This window comes from Amphiura filiformis, chromosome 20 (assembly GCF_039555335.1).
Source record: "Amphiura filiformis chromosome 20, Afil_fr2py, whole genome shotgun sequence".
Classification (NCBI taxonomy): Eukaryota; Metazoa; Echinodermata; class Ophiuroidea; order Amphilepidida; family Amphiuridae; genus Amphiura; species Amphiura filiformis.
In genome coordinates, this window is record NC_092647.1 from 30,829,406 (window position 1) to 30,852,610 (window position 23,205).

Genomic DNA, 23,205 nt, shown 5'->3' on the forward strand with positions numbered 1-23,205 from the left:
CTTCCCCAAATTCATGAACCTTTTTTGACCAAAAAAAGCTTTAAAAATCCTTGGGGGGGGGGGGCAGTGCCAGTGGTACCGTACCGTATATTGATTACTTTTTGCCAAAACTCAACACATTGCACTGCAAATCCTGTTAAAACGAATTATTTAACTCGATTGCGATATTGTTATGCAGTATTTTGGGGAGAGACTGCACGCCCGGGAAGCGATTATTTTTTTCGTACATCATATTTTGTAACGCATACATGTAAAATCATTTGATTTTTCAGAAAATCTTATTTTTTCAGTGAGTTTTGCTTTATTCCGTGTTTGATTATGAAAAACGAAAAAAATCATAAATATAATGTGCAAAAAAAATAATCGTGCTCGGGAATGTGTGGGTAACGCAACTCACCACAGCGCAGATGCAGTGCACCATTTGGCCTGAGACTATTATACTTTATAATAGTCTCAGATTTGGCATTACAATCATGCAAAAAGTAAAAATTAAAAAAAAAAAAGGAGGGCATCGCTCAATAATCCGACATGCCCGGGGGGTGGGTCACTCCATGCATTGTGGCCTGTACACCATCCGCGATAATGAAAACGCGTAAAAAGGGTAGTTTTTCGTGGGTAAGCACGATACGCGCGTAATGCGTTTAGCGTGCCAAAACTTGACATGAAATATTGGAAAAAAGGGTGGCAAAATTGCAATTGCTAATAGGCCTACGCGGAAATGAAATTTAGGGTATGAAATTTGATGCAAGGAATAAAATCCCTGTTTAGGGTGTGAAAGGGTATTGTTTTAGCTAAGGGTTAAACCGTTAAATCCTTGTTTAGGGGGCTTTTCTAAAGTTGATTATCGCGGATGGTGTACAGACCACAATGGGAGTGACCCCCCCGGGCCGACATGGCACTGCAGCTGAAGCTGAGGATAATTTCAATTTAATTTGAACATTTTCTTACTGTTTTTTCCAACACATATTTAGGGTGTAATATATAAATATTTAAATATTTCACCCCATCCTCTACAATTCGCCCACGGGAGTAGGGGTGACTAATGACTATACGACTTCTCTTCCCCCTATTTATATTTCTTCCCTTTTCCTTCACTTATTCAGAAATGAATACCACCCGTGTACGTCCAGCCCCGTCTGGATAAACAGCTGATGATACATGACGTATCACTTCCGGTTCCGGGTGCAAAATTCAGAAGAAAACAAATGCATCATCGATCGAGCTAGTTACACGTGTAATAGCGAGTTTTTATCTTGTCTAAGGTCAATGCAAATGAACTCTAGTATCTTGATTAATAAATGATATATAAATAAATGATATATGACGACCCAAGTGTGAAGGAAGCAAAACTGACGGGTTTACTCAATTAACCCTGGACGATCGGCATCGCGAAGCCGGCAGTTTTTTGGCCGAGTCGTCAAATTCTGCACCTCCTCCATCTGTCGGAACAGATTCAAGAGATCCTGCGATGGCCACGACAACACAACTACCTGCGTCTGGCTCAACGAGGCAGCTGATTATCTGTTTCCTAGGCATTTTTGTGTGTTACTTTTATTACGGCATATTGCAAGAGAAAATGTAAGTGAGACCAGCAGTCATTGGCAGTGCACAGTGTCGGTTTAAAGTTGGTTTTTAGCTCAATTTGCAAGGCAAATTGAGACTAGTATACGCATGATCCGGATTTCTCTGTTTTTTACTTTCTCTTGCTACATCGTTGTCAAGTGCGTTGATCAGCCAATCAGCGTGATTGTTTATTGCTTTTTGCATTTACGCTCGTGTACGCGATACGCACAGACACGACCACTGAAGTTTTAAGAAAACAACTTTTAAGCCTCCAGCATACTTTCCTGCCGCTGCGGCAGGGCGTTTCAACCAATGACAAGCCTTATTGTGTCCGTTTGTCTGCAATGCGCGTGCGCCACGCCGCTCAGCGGCAAGCGGCAGGGTAGTATGAAACCAGCATTAAGTCTTAAAAGGGCATTTCGTGATCCACAGCCTCATCCCCTAGTTCACCACGTAAACTTGTATGGCTCAAAATTCGGACCGCTCGCCATTAAGTTTACTGCTTTCTGTGTTTTGAAATTTGTTGACGTTTTAATGATCCCCGATCGATTATTTTAGCTGTGTCACATCACGTGCATGACGCTAGTAGGTACCAGCCAAACTTCAGAAAAAAAATCACGATCGCCGATAACGATGTAATATGGGACTTACATAAATATTTCTTGCCAAAATTTGACCATTTCTAGGTAGCTTGGCCCTACTTTGTCTGCGTATATGAAAAGGACAGTCTTAAGTAAGTAAATGTGCAACGCTTTTGATGTTTTGGGAGAGACTGGGAGGATCAGAACAAAAAAATGATGGAGCCTATTCTTGACTGTGTAATATTCCTTCAACCAGCTGCCGTGCGGTCTTATACGATGGACAGATAGTATCAGTTTGTGAATGAGGACATCGTATAAGTTCCTTGTACATTGTACTACTCATCCCCCACTTTTCTCAAAAAAAGTTGAGATTTTTATATCACTGGAAACCTCTGGCTACATAATGTTTATGTACAAAATATTTCTTGAAGATTAATTCGTTTAGCAAAGATATCGTGAAATTTGAATTTCGTTCTGGTGCACCAGAACGAAATTACAATGCATTGTCTATGGAGCAGTGTAATACACATAATCATGCATAACTCATGTAACGCATAAAATCGGAATCAACTGAAATTTTGGGAATAGGTTTTTTTCGTGGATATCTAATGAAAAATGACATAAATTAGAGGATGCTAAGATCACGAAATACTCCTTTAAGTTAAGACATTTTTATTTTAAGGGTGTACTACACCCCTGGCCAACTTTGTGCCCATTTTTGAATTTTTCTCAAAAATTATGGCGCATTGGTGACAAGTAAGATATGTATATTATAGGGGCAAGAACTACAACTGCTGCACTGAAAATTCAGCAACTCAAGGCAAGTAGTTATTGATTTATTGATCAAATATTGGTTTTCCCTCATTTTTGACTGTAACTCCACAACTGTTGTCTGTGCTGAAATAAAATTTCCAGTGCAGTAGTTGTAGTCCTTGCCCCTATAATATACACATCTTACTTGGCACCAATGCGCTATAATTTTTGAGAAAAATGCAAAAATAGGCACAAAATCGGGCAGGGGTGTAGTACCCCCTTAAGGGAAGTGTCCGGCAATCACAGCATTATTATGTATGTTACCGCCCGTGTTACCGGTACTGTTAGAAAAATAATTATATAATCTTTTCCAAGGTTCCTTTGACAGCTTAACCATCGCGTATACATGTATGTGCGTGACGTCAAGCGTGTGCATTGGACCTTGTGCAAAATAATATGCGCTCATGCACAGTGTCCGAAATATGGAAAATAAGGAGGTTGTCCCGAGGACAACTAAAGAAATTATGCTTGTCCTCAAAACATTTTGGTTGTCCCCAAAATGTGTCATATTTTTGGAGGCAAAATATAGTGGTTGTCCAGGGGATAAGTACATAGCTCAATCTGGTTGTCCCCAGTGATTTTTGGACAAGAGGACAAGAGGATAAGTGCTTATTTCGAACACTGCTCATGCATGTCATGCGCTGGACGGCTAGCAGTATGCTTACGTTGTAAAAGGAAATCTGAATAATACTTTATCAAGCAGGAATTACATGGTTTTATTTAAAACAAACTCATACCATTAAAACAAATAAAAACAGCAATCTCTCAACACGCGATATTCAAAATTCCTGCGCCGAAAATTCTAGTCTAGCATCATAGCATATGAGAGCAATGACGTCATGGACATGGCTATATTTGTGCTCATTATTTGTCGTCAGGCTTCATTGAATTACGTCATATTGAATTTCGAATATTGTGTGTTGTTAATGTTTTTATTCGATTTTATGGTTAGTATGAGTTTGTTTTAAATAATAAATCATCATTTTTACCATGTGATTCGTGTTTGATATTTATTTAATCATTTTTATTTTCTAATAGACATAATGTTGTGATTGCCGGACACTTCCTTTAACAATACCGGCATGACCGTTAAGGGGGTGCTACACCCCTGGCCAATTTTGTGCAGGCCTATTTTTGCATTTTTCTCAAAAATTTTGCGCATACAGTTTGTCCACTCTGTACAAAGTGACAACTTCTACGGAGGAGAACCAACCAAGTACCAAGTAACGCTCACGTATACAGCGCGTGAACAGTGCGCAGTGCTGCGTCTCTGCTGAGGTATGCGTGCCTTCAAAGTCGGCACAATGTGTGCGTCCACGTCGGTACTTTGTACTTCAGAGTAGACTGACTGTAGGTGACAAGTAAGATATATGTATATATTAGAGGGGCAAGGACTACAACTACTGCACTGAAAAGTCAGAAACTCAAGGAAAGTAGTTATTGATTTATTGATCAAATATTGGTTTTCCCTCATTTTTTACTGTAACTCCACAACTGTTGTCTGTGCTGAAATAAAATTTCCAGTGCAGTATAGTCGTAGTCCTTGCCCCTATAATAGGCCCTATACCTTACTTGTCACCAATGCGCTATAATTTTTGAGAAAAATGCAAAAATAGGTACAAAACTGGCCAGGGGTGTAGTACCCCCTTAAACTGTAAACATGTTTAAAAAAAGACAGCTATTTTTTTTCTGAAGAAATTTAAATATGAATTTTATCATGTTTATGATTTAATACATTAATGGAGATGTATGCATAAACATGCATTATTTGAGGTTGATACTTGGGACTTTTGGGTTACTTATTTCTTATGTTACTGTGGCAACACGATCGCCCTACAAACACACAAACTTTCTGTTCACAACATGAATATTTACTACCGGTAAGTACTAGCTGTTCGGCGGAAAAAATAAGACTCGTAACAGTGTGTATTGATTTAGCTTTATTACTTTATTGACGCTCGCAGTAACAAAAGCCGAATAATTTCCGCCTTATATAAACCGAACAAACTTTAGCAGTAGCACAGTCATGCAGAACAATGGAAGACACATGTTCAATAAAGTCTACATGTCTACGAATTTGCTTACTGATGAGCTTCACATTCAACGCTAGCCTCTATGCCTAAAATCCCATCGTCCTCTTTCCGTTAGGTATCAGATGGGTAATCCCTCTTGAAACCGTTTCTACTCATAAGCACCTCGGCATTGTCTTGTCTTCTAACCTTGAGTGGGGTCCCCATGTTGATAATATCACTAGTAAGGCCCAATGTTTGCTTGGCTTCATCCAAAGAACGGTTGGATCCAATGACCCGGATACCATGAAGAAGCTTTTCTTTGCTCTGGTGAGACCTATCCTGGAGTACTGTGCTCCAGTTTGGGCTCCTAACAGGGAGGGTCACAAAATAAGCTGGAAGGGGTCCAGAGAAGGTTCACCAGATACTGTTTTCCTGGTCCCTGGCAGTCTAGGCCTTCCTACAGTACACGGCTCCAGACCCTTGAGATTCCCACCATTCTTTCTCGCTTTGATTATCTTCGCATTATGTTTGCTGTTGGATGTCTGTGGAATAAATACAATATAATTCCCTCTTTGTCGCATTTCCCAGGTTATGGTCCACCTTACCAAATGATGTCTCCAGTGAAATTGTTTTTAGTTTGTTTTCTTTTTCGCAAGAAAACGCGTAGTTGTATGTACCTTTATCAGTAGGCCTAATGTGTTGTGTGTGCGGTTTTTTTTAAATTGCTTTTTTATATATGGTCATTTTCACAGTAAAGGGTGTAACTTTTGATTTTTAGGGTCAAAATTTCAAACCACTTAAATATGTTTCTGTTTACTGAAATCATGCATAGAAGCAACTTAAATTCCAGTAAAATAATGTTTCAAGGCTTAAACCTTTGATTTCTAATAAAAAATTTGACATTTCCATAACATTTTGGTTAAAATCTAAGAAAAATGTATTTTACATAACCTCAGAAAATTATGACATGAAAGCTGGAATACATGTGAAATCCCATTCCAAAGTAAGTCAACAGATATAAGTTAAATTTTATACCATGTTTTGCTATGTTTGTAATTGCAGTTTTGAAAATTTTAACATCAAGTGTCATTTACAATGGAAATTTCCAAACCTTAAACATATTTTTTAAGTTTTAATTGGGTTCCTAAAATAATTTGAATGTCTAACTTCATGTACAAATACTACTTGATGAAAGGAACCTCCCAGCCAAGTTTCACAGAAATTGGGAGTTATTTTTTAGAAATGGCAATTCAAGCGATTTGTGTTTCGGAGGCTTCAGTTAACAACACAGGTGATCATAAAAGTAAAATATTTGGCTAACTACTACAAGTTGACATAAAAAAATAGGTAAAACATATCACAATTACCAATTTTCATGCTTTGCTTCTAAGTACTGAATTTCAGTTGTGACAAAAATTAAATGTATCACAGCAAGTCATTTTTTTGTTTCGGAGGCTTCGTGTTAACAATTGTTAAACATTGCAGAAGTAGTTTTTTGAAAACAACAGTGTTGGGATCATCTAAGCTGTTATTTTCTTGTGTGTATTGAATCAATGATTCTATGCGGCAGATATTGTAGATTTATCACATGTTAATTTTTTCACCCATCATTAAGTATGGTGTTTTTTGCATGTGAAGCCTCCGAAACAGGCTTTTTGGGTATCAGTATATTTTTCAAACATTAACCATAATGTCAATTTTTTTTTAATTTATGACATTCTGCACATATCAAGTAATAATTACAATGCAGATATCAGTATGAAACACACCAATTTAGATATGCATAGATGATAATTAATCTTATTGTTGTTTCGGAGGCTTCATTTGTTTCGGAGGCTTCAATTGTTAACGGAAAGTTTGTATTGGGTCCCATTTTCAAACGGTGATATATATCTCCACGATTTAAAAACATGTGACTTGAGGATCTACTTTGCTACATTTTGATAAATAGATTGGATGAGCTCTTTTATTTATATTTGCACAAGCTTGCTGAACAGTTTGTTTTGGAGGCTTCAAAAAAGTTAACGGAAAACGGCTCTTTGAAGTCAAGATTTTATAAAAATTTTAAAAGCTTGCAAATCGACTAATTTTTGTTACCCATTTCAAGTTAAGATAACAACTGTTATGAATCAAGAAGAAGTGAAGAAATAACCAAGAATTATGAACCAAAGCTACACCCACAAAGTTTGTTAACAATTGTTAACGGAAAATGAAGCCTCGAAACAACAAATATCAAGTCCGGTTCTCAAAAATACAGGGCTGTTCACAATTAAATCTAATGTGGCAGTGTTTACTGAACATATGACTGTACTTTCAGGATAAGAAAAATTATCCATGAACTAACTGAAGAAAACACAGGGTTTTACAAAATGTTACTGTTTTTTATAGTTTTTCAAAATGGCAATATTAAGTACATTTAAGCCTGCTAAAACTGAATGCAGTAACTCCCAAAGCTGATTATGCTACCCAAGGTAGCTGCTAACTAGATGACTTATGTGGCCAAAAATCATGGAATTCTGTGGCTTTATTAGAACACTACGGATTAAAATGTTAAAAATCCAAAGTTACACCCTTTACCGTGAAAATGACCATATAATACCTTTCGTCAACGGGGTTATCGGAGACCCACTTCAAAGTGATTTAGTTCGCTATTAGGGAATCCGCCAGGGACCCCGTTGACTATTGTATTTGTGTTTATTGTTTTAAGGCTTTTTTCTGCTATTGTGTGTATGTTTGCCTGGATTATCAATAAATCAAATCAAATCAAATCAAAAACCGTTGCATTCTAGTCGGATTCAGTGAAGCATGATTGATACTGTGTAATAACTACAATGGACGTTCAGAATCAGAAGTATGTAAACACAGGCTCAGCCGATCACTACGGGTGATCGCATCAAAAATGTTGGTAAAACTGCACTTCAACAAAATTTTGGACTGCTCAAAATACATTGTAAGAGTCAAGTACTCAAAAGATATGGTACAATTTCATCCAAATTTCTACATTATCTACAGATTAACAGCAGGTTGCAAAAAATGTCAACGCAGCGTTAAGGTCCACTCATACTATGCCGCAATTGCTTTATGATGCAGTGCATTGCCAATATATCTATTACTTTTTACTCCAACTCAACGCAACTCATCGCATTTCCAAGTTAAAATAAAATTTATTTAACTTTATTGCGATGTTGCAATGCAGTACGATGTAGTGCGGCAACGCACCGCAGAGTAATTGCGGCGTACAAATGTAGTACAAATTTATGAAGCAATAACCTGAACACATACTTCATACGATGATGAAGTGAAGTGATTTGTGTGTAGTTTCACTTTCCAGTTTGAGTACTCCGTCGCCATAAACGCATTTCCTATAAGATCTATGTATTACTCTGCAGAAATAAACTATACTATTTCAGCAAAATAACCAAACCTGAAAGCTCCAATTCGCCTCAATGAACTTAGTGAAGACATATATTTTCTGATGTGAATGCAGTCTACATGTAGGACCAATTTTTACATGTAGATTCAAATGTAGCAGCCCTTGAATTAAGGATGTGAAGGGGCACGGCAACTTTTTAGGGCAAGTTGAAAATTGCCTTGGATTTTCACTGAAAAGGCAAGGCAGCACGGCAGTTTGTAATATTTCAAGAGGGCATCATGGCAACTGTTGAAAATTTGAGAAGGGCACCAAGGCAATTTCTCAAAAGTGAAGAAAACACACACAAACATAGATAGATGATTTTATAATGAAGGGGCAGGGCTGGGGCACCGACGGCAACTTCATTAGAGGGCACGGCAAGTGACTGCCTTGGGTAAAGGACATATTTTGAGGGCATTACGGTAGTGGGGATGGGCTGAAATGTAGTTTACTTTAGTGGACCCTTTTATCATCCCTGTAATCTGACCATTCCCCCTCTGACCATGGGAACTCCATCTCTTCTGTTCTGATCCAACAGCTATAAATCTACAACTTTGGTAGCTCACTCCAAAACCTCCCCGAACCATGCCGCCTGAGAAGAAAGAGATGTGTTGTGTTTTATAGAATGGTATAGCTGGTGTGAATATTTATCAAAAAGAGAATGCAGAGCAGGCAGTCTAATTCAAATCATGATCAAGGATCTTAATTTTAATGTATGTTTTCTGTTTTTGTTTTGTTTTCTTCCAGCACAAGAAGTGATTATGGCGAAGGAGAAAACAAAGAGCGCTTCAACTACTTTTTCTGTCTTGTCTTTGTGCAGTGTATCATTAATGCCATTTGTGCAAGATCAGGTAATTAAGTGTACTTAAGGCTATATAATTAAATTGTTTGTCGCAAAGCTCACACATCGTGTGCGTTAAGGGGTACTAGACCCTGCCCAATTTTGTGCCTATTTTTGCATTTTCTCAAAAATTATAGTGTATTGGTGACAAATAAGATATGTATATTATAGGGGCAAGGACTGCAACTACTGCACTGGAAATGTTATTTCAGCACAGACAACAGTTGTGGATTTATAGTCAAAAATGAGGGAAAACCAATATTTGATCAAGAAATCAATAACTACTTGCCTTGAGTTGCTGAATTGTCAGTGCAGTAGTTGTAGTCCTTGCCCTTATAATATGCATATATCTTACTTGTCACCTATGCGCTATAATTTTTGAGAAAAATGCAAAAATAGGCACAAAATTAGCCAGGGGTGTAGTACCCCCTTAATAAAATTGTGTGTGTTATGCTCAATGAAAAGTCATATTTCATTTTTTTTTTTACATTTTTCTTACTTTACTGTCCAAATTTTCCAAGAAACCAACCAAACCTTGTCAACGTCGTATTCGCATTCGTTTGCGATTCATTCCTGGGTATACCTTTAAACTACGCTATAGAGAGAACACAAGATTAGCCATCGGACACCATCAGATTTTGCTTGGAGCCCGTCACACTTACATGTACAGGCCATACACTGCACTCGCTGATACCATGAAATGTTTTATACTGTACAAAGACGCACAGTTGCATAAATGAAGGCATGGGACGTCGGGCATTTGCAGTTACACAATGGCAGCCCCAGTCTGCATTCATATGAAGTGCGTCCTGATTCCTGAAAATAGAAATATTAATAATAGTTGGAGGATAAATCTATCAGTTGTTTATTTCACAAGGTAAAAACCACAAGTACCTTCCGATCAATACTGCATTATCTTTTGAATGGGCATTTTATATCAAAGAAATTTAGCCTCATTATTTGTCCTTAAATTCTATGATGACAAACAAGATTGTATGAAATCCAAACAAGTTTTAAAAGTCTGGTTTGCCTGTCAACCATCAATGTGACTTTTACATTTTTGATATGACACCAGTGACAAGTACAAAACAGTCGCCTGGCCCATAATACTTGTCACAAAAGTATATATTTTTTTTTTTAAAACGCATTCCGCATTAGGTTTTCAAAGACTGAAGAGCTTAAATTAATATAGCCTAATAAATGTATAATTGGGTAATTGGGAATGCATATTTATGGAAAATTTATCGTACAGTTCAGCTGTATACCATTTGTCAATTGTGCAGTGTATCATTAATGCCATCTGTGCAAGATCAGGCAAACATATTGGAAAATTTACTGTACAATTGAACAGCTGTACACCCAGTGGCAGCTCCAGGAATTTTTTTTCGAGGGGGCATTGAGGGGCAAAGTGAATTTCAGGGGTGCAAAATCAACAAATTTATGCAAAAATTACAGCAAAAAGGTGAATTTTTCGTAATTTGGGTTTTTACTGGGGGGGGCAAGAGTTCTGACTGGGGAAATTTTCCCCTCATGCCCCCGCCCCCCCCGTGGTGCCGCCACTGTGTACACCATTTTTGTGCAGTGTGTCATTAATGCCATCTGTGTCATAAGTATTTATGGAAAATTTACCATACAGTTCAGCTGTATGCCATTTGTCTAGTGCAGTGTGTCATTTAATACCATCTGTGCAAGATCAGGTAATATAAAAGTAAAGTAGGTAATGGGGCTACGCATCTTGCACAAGAACAAATAAACACAATGAGGAACGATGGCTCGCTACAAGAGGAAACTGAATATAATTAATAAGAAAGAAAGAACAGTTTACCAACCCAAAGTGTTACAATTAAACAAAACGACATAAACAAAAATCCCAACCGGCGCACAACCCAACTTAAAAAAAGCTAGGGAATGTGAACACACTACCTTCCGATTACCAGACAACCACTCTGTCCATTAAGCTACCAGCTCTCACTGCTAAACGGTGCTTACAACTGGGTCTTATGTGAGCAGTTGAGGTATACAATACACACAAACAAATATAAAAGTATTTATGGAAAATTTCAGCTACAAGTATTTGTGTAGTGTGTCATTAAGTAAATTTATGGAAAATTTACTGTACAGTTCAGCTGTATACCAATAAATTGTGTTGGGAATGCATATTGCTAATAGTAGAAACCTACGTTTTGTAACTGATCTGAAATCTCTAGAAATTAAACAAAAATACTACAACCAATCACATATTGGCAATACAATGTAGCAATTCCAAGAACTGCTGTGTACAAATGTATAAGTCAAGAGACCAGAGGACTGCAAGACATATATTTAGACAGGTATTTACAAAAAAAATTGTTTTTACATGTGAAAATTTTAAAGAAAAAAATATGGTCAAATCATGGGAGAAAATGCTGCAATGCCTGAAATATTACCAAAAATTGAACAGGCTTAAACAGGATGACCAATAACAGAAGCGCGCAATCCAAATAAAAAAATCCAAAGCAGCCCTCGAATTAAGGATCTGAAGGGGCACGGCAACTTTTTTAGGGCAAGTTGATAATTGCCTTGGATTTTCACTGAAAAGGCAAGGCAGCACGGCAGTTTGTAATATTTCAAGAGGGCATCATGGCAACTGTTGAAAATTTGAGAAGGGCACCATGGCAATTTCTCAAAAGTGAAGAAAACATAAACATAAACACCTCAAAAGAAATAAGTCCCCCTCTGAACATGTCGTCATAACATCGTAAGGTTTCGTTTTGTACCAACAAAACTAACTTTGAAATAATTATATGACTGTTTACTAAGTGCTGTGTGAAAATGAGAGATTTCCATGACTTCAGGGCTGAATGAGCCTAAATTGAAGACAAAAAGTGCCCTTTCCAAAAGTCACAAAGTAGGCCTATGCTTGTTAACTGCAAGGCGTATTGGGACAAGGAATGGAACTGACCATCTTACAACTCACTGTGCTGAACTCTGCACCAAGGGGATTTGCATGGCTGAATGATCAACAATCGATACACATTACAGTAAATGTTCACTTGGGGTTTTCCATTAGTAACAAGCCATGAATCAACTTTTGTGACAAGCATAGGCCTACTTTGTGACTTTTGAAAAGGGCAGTTTTTGCCTTCAATTTAGGCTCATTCAGCCCTGAAGTCATGGAAATCTCTCATTTTCACACATCACTTAGTAAACAGTCATATAATTATTTCAAAGTTAGTTTTGTTGGTACAAAAGGAAACCTTACGATGTTATGACGACATGTTCAGAGGGGGACTTATTTCTTTTGAGGTGTTTATATAGATAGATGATTTTATAATGAAGGGGCAGGGCTGGGGCACCGGCGGCAACTCCATTAGAGGGCACAGCAAGTGACTGCCATGGGTAAAGGACATCCAAAGTAACTGTCAAGGTACAGGTGAAAGCTGCAGAGCCTCAGGAATTTGAACACCTTAACATTTCTTCTCTTTTTTCATTCTTTTACAGTATTGCAACTCACCAAAACAGAACCGGACAAAACACCAACAAGAATGTATGCCATATGTGCTGTGACATACCTAGGTGCTATGGTTGCCAGTAATTCATCACTTAAATGGGTTAGCTATCCAATGCAAGTTTTGGGCAAATCTTGCAAGCCTATTCCAGGTACTATTTATATGTTTTGTGTTACTCCCCCATTGGATGTTGTGTCATATTTTCCCTGCTTTTAATTTTATCCATTGCTAGTGTGACACTGTTGTATCCTTTTGGATCCATCCTTTGGTTCCCCGCTGGTCAGTTGGAATAGATTTTCCCTGTTTTTATATTCCAGGTAGGTTAGGCCAAAAAAAAATTGTTTGTTTGCCCACAAGAGACCAAAATTTGAAGGGTCGGTAGGTTGATCTTTTGTTTCAAAACACTTAAAATATAAACTTAGACATTATTATCGATTACTGGCTGAGTATAGTCCCACCCTTTTTTGGGTGAAAATGACCAAAATGGGGGTGGGACTTACACGAGGATTTGCTAGTTAACAAGGTGCATTTTTAATCTTTCATAACAGTGAATTCACGTCAAGGTCTCCGATATTCTGCACCAGCTACTTCCCAAAAAGCTTTAAAAAGTAGTCTCACTAGAGTTGTAAAAAACTCATATTTTCTCCTATTTTGGGGTGGAATTTTAAATAAAATTAGCGAAAGTGGCTACTAGCGGTGCATAGGAAATAATGACAACAACTGATTAATTTTCCATTTTTCAAGCGAGAGTATTATGAAAGCTTGATGTTTTGTTGAATTTATAACATCTTTAAGATAATATGAGAACTATATTGATGATGTTTCAAAGTAAATAAATAATCTAGCAATGAAAATTAAGCTTCGTAGTCACAATAATTTTGAGGTGATTTTGCAAATGAAGTTGCATGATTTGGGTTTGCCAAATTCGGAACCATTTCCATTAAAAATTAGCAGTGGGACTTTACTCGGGGAAATAACAATTTCTGAAATTTTCCCAAATATTAGGGTGGGACTTTACTCGAAGGTGGGCTTATACTCGCATCAGTACGGTACTATACTTTTGTAAGAGAAAATGTACAAAAAATATCTAATTTTAGGAGTTTACAAAAAAAATTTGAAATAAGAAAAAAAAAGCGACCCAAGATTTTTGGGTTTTTGGTTCTGACGCTTTTTGGTAGACAAACATCAACTGCTTGTTTGACTTTGTCGATTCATAAATACAGCAGATTTCCATTAGCCCATTTGTTCCTAACTGGGTTAAAACTACAGTTCTATAGAACCTTTTTTGTCTAAGTGTACTAATTTTTTTTTAACTGCAAGCCAGGTTCATGCTAATTCATCAAATGCAAAACATGACATCCCATTGGGCTTTACCTCCATGGTGTAAAGTCCTGTTTTTGTGGGCATACATGCAGCATCATGCAAAATCAGTCACTGCATCGTGGTACAGATGTACAACCTTTTATCGGGCGTGTATCACACACAGATGCTACTGTGTCGAGAATGTCGACATAGCTATAGTGAATATAAACATACGCATATGTACATAAGCAATGAGTTATCAGTAATAACCAGTTTTTTTCCATATCCAGTTATGATTCTTGGTGTTCTTGTGGCTCGTAAAAGTTACCCATGGATCAAGTACCTGTCTGTTCTACTGATTGTCGCCGGGGTAGCCACGTTTATGTACAAAGACAAAGGAGGAAAAACAACAGCAGATGATCACTTGCTTGGATGGGGTGAAATTTTATTGGTAAGTACTAAGTGTAAAATATAATAATTGTAAGTCGCAGATATCTGCACACATCTGTAATGCTGATTTCAGAGTGTCATGCTGCTTTGCTGACCTAATGACCCTTTTATGTCACTAAGCTATCTGGCCAGTAATGCATGGGTGACCAGAGGCAAGTAAGCCTTTTGCTGATACATCAATTATTCCACCAATGACTTTAAGCCAACACGGGAGTGTTGCCACTTGTGAAGAATGGTACAGAATACAATTTCTAACCAGGAAGATCATAAAGAGCAACAACGCTAGTAACCGAGCCGGGTGCTGCTTTCTGAGTGCCACTTGCATTTTTCTGCGAGTGGCACTCCGCTTAGCGGCAGCAGGATGACACTCTGAAGCCAGCATAATAGCCCTATATGATTGACTAATTTTTGCTCTTTTATTCTCACACAAATTTTCAGAAAAAGAGGCTTGATGTCAAGGCAGACAAACAAAAAAAAAGAAGAAAATAATGACATTGGAATCAGGCATAATGACCTGAGCTGTAGCAGTGTGCATGCAGTTCAGTGTTTGCCCATTTGTTTGCATCCTCTATAGGTCATGTCATACCAACCGGCAATGGAGCAAGTAATAATATGAATAGTGGTCACCACTCTTACCCCCCTATAATCCTAAGCTAACCCTAATCGTTTAATTCTAACTTAAACCTAATCCTTATTTCAGCCAACATTTTAAAGTCTTGCCCATCCTATAAATGTTGCCAGAAAACGTTAAACATTATGCTATAAAACATCAAAATATTCGCTAAAGATGTTTTACAAAAACAATTTATCAGCATTTTAATGAAATAATTTTTGGTACAAAATGTTTTAACACTTTAAACCTGATATTTAAATGTTATTAAAAAAAACATTTTGAAAAATGTATTTTAAAAACATGTATATGTGTTTGCTGGCATACTACTAGGGGTAGGTTAAACAGCCTTTTAAAAAGGGTGATGTTTCATATTTCTTAGGGAACAGGCTTATTTGAGGCAGTATGATCTCCTGAGCATTTTGATACCATTTTCATACAAATCAGCCAAAAAATGAGTTGGTGCCGGGGGGGGGGGGTCTGAAAATCAATATTTTTGACAATAAACATTATTATATGCCTAATTCTGTTAAAGTTGGTGCTGATTTGTATGTAATTGATGTCTAGAATTCCATTTATGAAAGTTGCATAAAAATTGGAGTTGTCGTTTTCTTAAAATGGCTGTTTTACGTCCAAATATGGATGTGAGGGCGCTTTGCATAAAAACACGCACATGTTCTTTTCACAAGAAATTTTAATGATGCCAGTTTGAAGATAATTACATTTGGCATATCCTCAAGAAATTTGGGCAGTATATTGCTTTTCGTTTGACCGTGGTACTATTTTTCGTATTCTCAGGAAGCCTTCCATTGAAACGTATACGCGTTTTAAAGTGCATTGACCCTGTACAGTTAAATGGGAGCATTCTATGAAATATTCAAATGGCTCCCAAAATCAAACCGTACTATGAAAACCGCTCAAATTTCTTGAGCAGGTACTAACTATGATTGTCTTCATACATACATCATTGAAATTTCCGTTTGGAAGATCGTTTGCGTGTTTTAATGCAAAGCGCCCTCACATCCATATTTGGACGTAAAACAGCCATTTTAAGAAAACGACAACTCCAATTTTTATGCAACTTTCATAAATGGAATTCTAGACATCAATTACATACAAATTAGCACCAACTTTAACAGAATTAGGCATATAATAATGATTATTGTCAAAAATATTGATTTTCAGACCCCCCACAGACCCCCTGTCCAAATACTTGTTTTGGCCGGCACCAACTCATTTTTTTGCCAATTTGGATGAAAATGGTGTCAAAATGCTCAGGAGATCATACTGCATCAAATAAGCCTGTTCCCTAAGAAATTTGAAGCATCAAGATTTTTTAACCGATCACTAATACTACTATATTTTACATTTTGTTCACCTATTTCTCTCCACATTCTCATGTGTGGTTATCTCAAAACTTCCAAACAAAACATCTCCTCTGGACCCGATCCCCACGTGGTTGTTAAAACAGTATGTGTATTGATATTTTGTTACCGATTATTATGTCTATTATCAACAATTCATTCAGAGTTGGGTCTTTTGATGTAATTAGGAGTATATTTTACCACGTTGTGATATATTGTTGTTCTTAATGCCATGCTGTGTATTTTTGATGTATTTTTATTTTTGTTGTACAGCGCATTGGTCCATGGGAAATGCGCTTTATAAGTTCTTTGAAATAATAATAAATAATAATAATAATAATAATAATAATAATAATTCCTTTCTACCTACTTTCAGTTGACGTCACTCACACTGGATGGTCTCACAGGAGCAGTCCAGGAGAAGATGAGATCAGAGAGTAGGACACAGCCACATCATATGATGTTCAACATCAATCTATGGTCTATCTTATATCTAGGAATAAGTAAGTCATTATTTTACCAATTGATGCGATGAATCTTTAGTAGACAAGGTTCTTTGTATCTGCTCCAGAAATTGCAACTTATCAAGTGTTGAAAAAGGCAACAGCGGTTGCTGAAACGCATGCACAAGTAATTGCAATTCCTGGATCAGATACAAAGAATCTTGTCTGTCTACTGAGTTCACCTGGTGCAAGATTCTATGAATCATCTGAAGGGGACTTAATTTTGTCCCACAGATGAGGAGGAGATTTTACCCCATGCCCCCCAGGGCTGCCACTGAAGATGTCAAAGACAGCAGAAACCATTTATTTGAGAATTATGAAATTTAGAAAAATGCATATATTGGGTTTTGAACTCTTCACTTGGCATAGTTGCTGGTATACTAATAAATTCTTGTGGTATGGGCATTACCTATGCAAAGCCGAAAATTGAAAGTATATGGTTGCCAAGTTGCAGTGATAAAGATATTTTGCACGCTAATGAATATCCGCTATACTGCCCGTTTTAAACTGGAATCTAGTATGTGATAGCGATGTGAGATTCTCATTTTATTTCCTTCTTTTCCTCTATTTTGCAGCTGTTTTTGCCACTGGAGAGATGTTCACATTTGTTAGTTTTGTTAATCGTTATCCGTATGTCATGTGGAACATTCTTCTATTTGGGCTTGGAAGTGCTCTAGGGCAGGTGAGTTTCATGCTGCTAAAAGTTTATCAATTAAAATAAAGCAATGCATGGAATTTGAACAATTGGCCAAATTCCTGATAATTTTGGCTATGGAATTTTTAGAAAAAGATCACAAGTTTGATTTAGCATCATGGTATTCATGGTGATGAAAGAGAAAGGGAAAATTCCAACTTTGTAAGAAAGAGAGAGGAAAAAACACCAGTAAACACTGCAATCAAATGTGTTCAATCTTAAGATGCTCCCCGAAACTTGTTATAAAAATGAATATCGACTAATATAATTATGCTGAATTAATGGTAGTTTTTTTAGTTGGTCAATAACACAAAGATTTTAAATTGTTTTCATGATTAACAGGTCAATTTTGAATAGACAATAATAACTGCGTGCTATCTGTTTTATGAAGTCATTGCGGGAAATCAGAAGTTTGTTTTGGGCTGAGGTAATTTTCCGATAAATACCGAGGCTCAAAGCAAACCCCAACGATTTCACTCAATGACCGTAAAACAGATGGTGCAAAGTTATTATTGTCATTCGTTACCTCCATTTTACAAATTTGTTTCATGAAAATAACACAATTTTTTGATTAAAAGACTATTGAATATGTATCTTCCATTCACTTTTTTAATGCACATTTAATATTATGCGATCAACGATTATGTGGGCTTACTCGCACTGATTACACATACTTGTTTGCACAGTAAGAAATGATACACATACGCAGGTTATTTGTGTGCGAGATTGGAACAATTACGCACTTTGCGGTCAATTCTCGCTATTCGCAATAAGGGCGCCGCCAGCGGTTTGCGATGTAATTGTGATGTATCATGGGAAAAGGTCGACATCCAAGTCCGCGCAATACGAATATTACCATGCTATTACATAGGAACACGTGACAATATTTTTTTAGTTTGTCAAAATAAAGGTGTTACACGCGAATCGATACTCAATAATACTTAATAATGTGATTTGAAATGTGCACAATTAATTTTTTCTCTATCGATTTTGTTGTAATACCGTTATGTTGACAAACTAAAAAATATTGTCACATGTTCCTATGTAATAGCATGGTAATATTCGATTATGCGGACTTGATGTCGACCTTTTCCCATGATACATCACGATTTTCCCATGATACATCACGATTACATCGCAAACGCTGGCGGCCCTTATTGCGAATAGCGTAGAATTGTGAGATAAATGACCTCCATTGGGGTTTGTGTTTTTACAAATAATAAAATATGTTTGGATCAAACGCATCGCATAGTTTCATGAGGTTATATGAATATTTCATAAATCATGTAAGGATTGACCAATCATCAATGGTCGCTCTAAATATCAAACAAAATTTGACCTGGCATAAATTAATGTTGGCTTAATGAGAGATGGTTGGAAGTCAATTCTATAAGAATTTACTTGTAGAAATGGTGTCTTCAACACTAATTTAATTATTTGTCAATATTTTTTCTCTTCACAGCACTTCATCTTTGTCACCGTGACTACTTTTGGTCCATTAACATGTTCCATCATCACAACAACACGTAAATTCTTCACCATTTTAGGATCCGTCATCATCTTCGCTAATCCATTGTTATTACGACAATGGTTTGGTGTCGCTCTTGTATTCTCTGGACTAGGAGTGGATAGTGTATTTGGAAAAACAAAGAAGAAGCCCAAATGATGTTGGCTTGGTGTAACTGTGTAGTATTTATATAATTATGTGTGTTACGTACATGTAGGTCAAATGGAGGTCAAATTGTACTTGACGCTCATGGTACATAATTGTTGGAAGACATAGGCTGTTTTACTCTTATAGACTGGAAAATATTCTTGATTCTGTTCTTGAACCCAGGTGTTAACTCTATACACATTTGTATACACAATTACATGTATGTTACAAGCTAAGCTTACTAAATAATGACCTTTGGTTAGGAGGTGATTATGGATGCAGGTATGGATGTCAAGTGTAGATCATGGTTGCCATATATCGTCGTTGGGCAGAAATGTGTCATTGGCCCCTGAACATGTTTAAAGCAAAACATCCTATGTAACCTGTTGGCAGTTTTATTTTAAACATGTTCAGGGGCCAAAAGCACATGAGCTTTTTCCTGCCCAACGACAATATGTAGTTTGATCAAGCAAAATCAGTCTGAAGTCGGGTATATTCAATTTTCAGTTTTCTGCATGATTGTATAAAGTGTTTACAAAGCTACATTTTGCAGAAAACCCTGTTGAAAACGAACATTTAGTTCCAAAGATGAACATTTGAAGCGTTTGAAGAAATTTTAATCTTTACCCAGAGTAGCCAGCGCACATAAACGTTGAAAAAAAGAAGTTAGTGCATATGGGCAGATTCGAAGCGTTTACAAAACAGTAGACAACAAAAGAAACATTTTCCTTTGTCTATATCTGGAAATCAATATTTCCAACCTCCGACTGATTTTGCTTGATCACATCACATATTTAATCTGTTATAATACAAGCCCAAAGTTGACTTGATCTATACATGAACCAAAGCATCTACATTGGTGCCTGAGCTAAAGGTGGTTATTGTACCAAAGCACTGAATGTAAGCAAAAAGTTCAGGTGCAAAAACTGATATGTGACCATCCACCACGAAGTGGTAGTAAAGTCGGCCCTAGATCATTTTCTGTTTATTGCAGATTTTGAAAGAATGCACTTTCAGCTTTACAATGACACCTCAACCAGCTTCATTGGACATCTAGAAGTGAAGTTATGGTTCACCAAAGGTCAAATTCCTTTATATTTTACATTGGATTTCTATCTCAAAATGGAAAATGCCGACTTTACAACCAGTTTGTGGTGGATGGGCACATATATCCATTTTTAGAGGGAAATATGACTGGTCAAATATAGAAATAAATAGTATTAAAATAAATGTTAATTTTGATCATATTTTCAAAAATTTACCTTGAAATATTTAAAGTAGGGGCAATTTAAACTATATAGCTAGCATTATAGACGAATCCAATTTCACACATTTCTACAACTCAATGGCGCCATAGCTGGGTCCCTGTCAGGTCCCTCCCACCTGAAATGTGAAATGATGCGGCCTTGGTGGAGATTTTAAACTGTATTCCATCACCACTGATCACCCGTGAATGATTGAAGTTTACCACACAATACAATATAGCGTCTTTAATCCACCCAATTGGGCAGTCGAAACACCAGTTTGGTGGGGGGGACCAGTAATGGCCGAATGAATTCTGACCATCACTTGACTCGTTCCATTCGACTATAGCACTGCACAGGTAGATGTTGGTACTACACCCCTGGCCAATTTTGTGCCTATTTTTGCATTTTTCTCAAAAATTATAGAGCATAGGTGACAAGTAAAATATGTATGTTATAGGGGCAAGCCCTACAAATACTGCACTGAAAATTCAGCAACTCAAGGCAAGTAGTTATTGATTTATTGATCAAATATTGGTTTCCCCTCATTTTGACTGTAACTCCACAACTGTTGTCTGTGCTGAAATAAAATTTTCAGTGCAGTATTTGTAGTCCTTGCCCCAATAATATAAATATCTTACTTGTCACCAATGCGCTATAATTTTTGAGAAAAATGCAAAAATAGGCACAAAATTGGCCAGGGGTGTAGTACCCCCTTAACTCAAAAAATGTGAAATGCTTCAAGTGTATACAATGTATCAAAATACTTGTTAAACTATAATGAAAGACAAAGATAAAGACAATTTATCGCGTCTGACGTCACCTGTCAATCAAACTCGAGCACGGTTTGTTTACAAGTGTCGTGATGATGACTTACTGAACGCGGATTTATAACCGGGTGCCTTATTGTTAATTTTGCACCTTTCGACATGCAAACCATCTCCAAAGTTAGGTCTTTATAGTAGGAAACTTTCTTTGGTGAAGACACCATGTCCACAATGCCTAGAAAAGCTGCTTTTTGCCTTGTAAAAGTACGTAATTTTTCGCCATTTGCTGCTATTCCTTTTCTCCGATCAGCACCAGATAGATCGCTCTTCCTTTTACGCGCTGATTAACCTGTGTAAACCAATCACGGATCGTAATTGACAGTGACATCAGACGCGATAAATTGTTTTTATCTCCGTCTTTAATTATATACTGCACTTAAAAAGTATCCATACATTGGAAACAAAAGCAAATTGTCAAGGACACTTAATCTATTAATTACAAAATAAAGTGATGCATAGATGGAGAATTTTGTTCTGCGTACTTTGATATCTCATTCGGCACGATGCGACTTTATTCCACTAGAACATATACATTTGAATGACAAAAGGGGTAGATTTTCAAAAGTTACAAATTTGGATATTTACTCCTTTCCGCTGCCTACTCAATACTCAATGGACTCAATATGCAGAAAAAATTCCATCTGTCTACCACTTTATTTTGCAATTTAGTTTTAGTGCTTTAGGCTTTTGTTTGAAGTGTTCAGATACTATTTGTGTGCAAGATACCCAGTGTGGTAAATAAGCAAAAATGACCACAGGCCATTTGGGCCCTTGTTCTTGAATCTTTAGGGGCCCTCACAAACTTTTGCAGGCCCGAATAAATTGAGAGTGGAAAATAAACACATTTTTGAAAAAATCAGCATTTAAAATGAATCTCCATTATGAATTAGTGTAGTATGGACGATGTCTTGGAAGATTTTTTGTATTTTCAGTCCCGTTTTTTCAGTAAGCTTAAATTTATTTATTTACTTATTTTTTTCATGGGCCAGTCGGGCCCTCATGGCACATTTTCGTCGGGCCCGCATTGATTTTCACGGGCTATGGGCCCCCGGGCCCGCCTTATTTACCACGCTGAAGATACCCCATTATCTGTGTATCTTATTGTATTTTGTGAATCTGCATGTTTGTGATGACAAAATTTTGCAAATCCTGTAATTTAATGTAATTTACAACTTGTTTGAAGACAAACCTTTATATTTTTTTGTTGGTATTTAATCCAGCTCATTCAACGCAGCCTGTGTACCTATTTTTAACTGGGCATTAAAAATATGTAACTGACCTTTCTTTGCCTTTGATATTGTTGCTATTCCTTTGGTTTGCTTGTGCAATATCTCCTTGCCAACCATTATTTGTGACGCGATCAAGCAAAATCAGTCTGAACTCGGAAATATTACATTTTCAGTTTCTTATAGGATAGTAAAAAGCATTTACAAAGCTGTATTTTGCAAAAACCCCTATTAAAATTGAACAACCAGTTCCAAAGATATAAGCAATTAAAGTGTTTTCCAAAACAATATGAAACAAAGGAAAATATTTCCTTTGTTTGGCTGTATCTCAAAATCAATATTTCCGAGTTCCGAATGATTTTGCTTGATCGCATCACATTTGAAGATATACTTTCCCCCTTTTCAATACACATTCAATACTATTTTGTGCAAAAAATGGTAACATTGTTATGAATTTTGATTTCTGTGAAATGCAGGGCCTGTCCATACATAGGTATGAAGTGGAATCTAGCATTCACAGAAAATGAGCTGTACCACACGAGTTTAAAGTAAAAGAATGGGTAAAACAGAGCTGACTGAAGATACAAAGTGTCTTATTTTGAAGCCTGCTCATTGGTATGC

At 36.9% G+C, this 23,205-nt stretch overlaps 1 protein-coding gene across 1 annotated transcript; it reads left to right on the forward strand.

Moving 5' to 3' along the window:
- Window positions 1-1,179: 1,179 nt before the first annotated feature.
- LOC140142056 (solute carrier family 35 member B1-like) lies at window positions 1,180-23,150 on the forward strand. Its single transcript, XM_072163993.1, has 7 exons — window positions 1,180-1,578; window positions 9,129-9,232; window positions 12,703-12,861; window positions 14,303-14,463; window positions 16,813-16,939; window positions 17,515-17,621; window positions 19,096-23,150. Exons 1-7 carry the CDS (start codon window positions 1,469-1,471, stop codon window positions 19,297-19,299), a joined length of 972 nt encoding a protein of 323 aa, XP_072020094.1. The 5' UTR covers window positions 1,180-1,468; the 3' UTR covers window positions 19,300-23,150.
- Window positions 23,151-23,205: the final 55 nt, after the last annotated feature.

Bases quoted from the DNA above. Each gene is read 5' to 3' on its own strand.
- LOC140142056 (XM_072163993.1), top strand. From the start codon at position 1,469: ATGGCCACGACAACACAACTACCTGCGTCTGGCTCAACGAGGCAGCTG. The intron at 1,579-9,128 runs GTAAGTGAGACC...GTTTTCTTCCAG, and splicing joins GGCATATTGCAAGAGAAAAT to CACAAGAAGTGATTATGGCG. The intron at 12,862-14,302 runs GTACTATTTATA...TTCCATATCCAG, and splicing joins ATCTTGCAAGCCTATTCCAG to TTATGATTCTTGGTGTTCTT.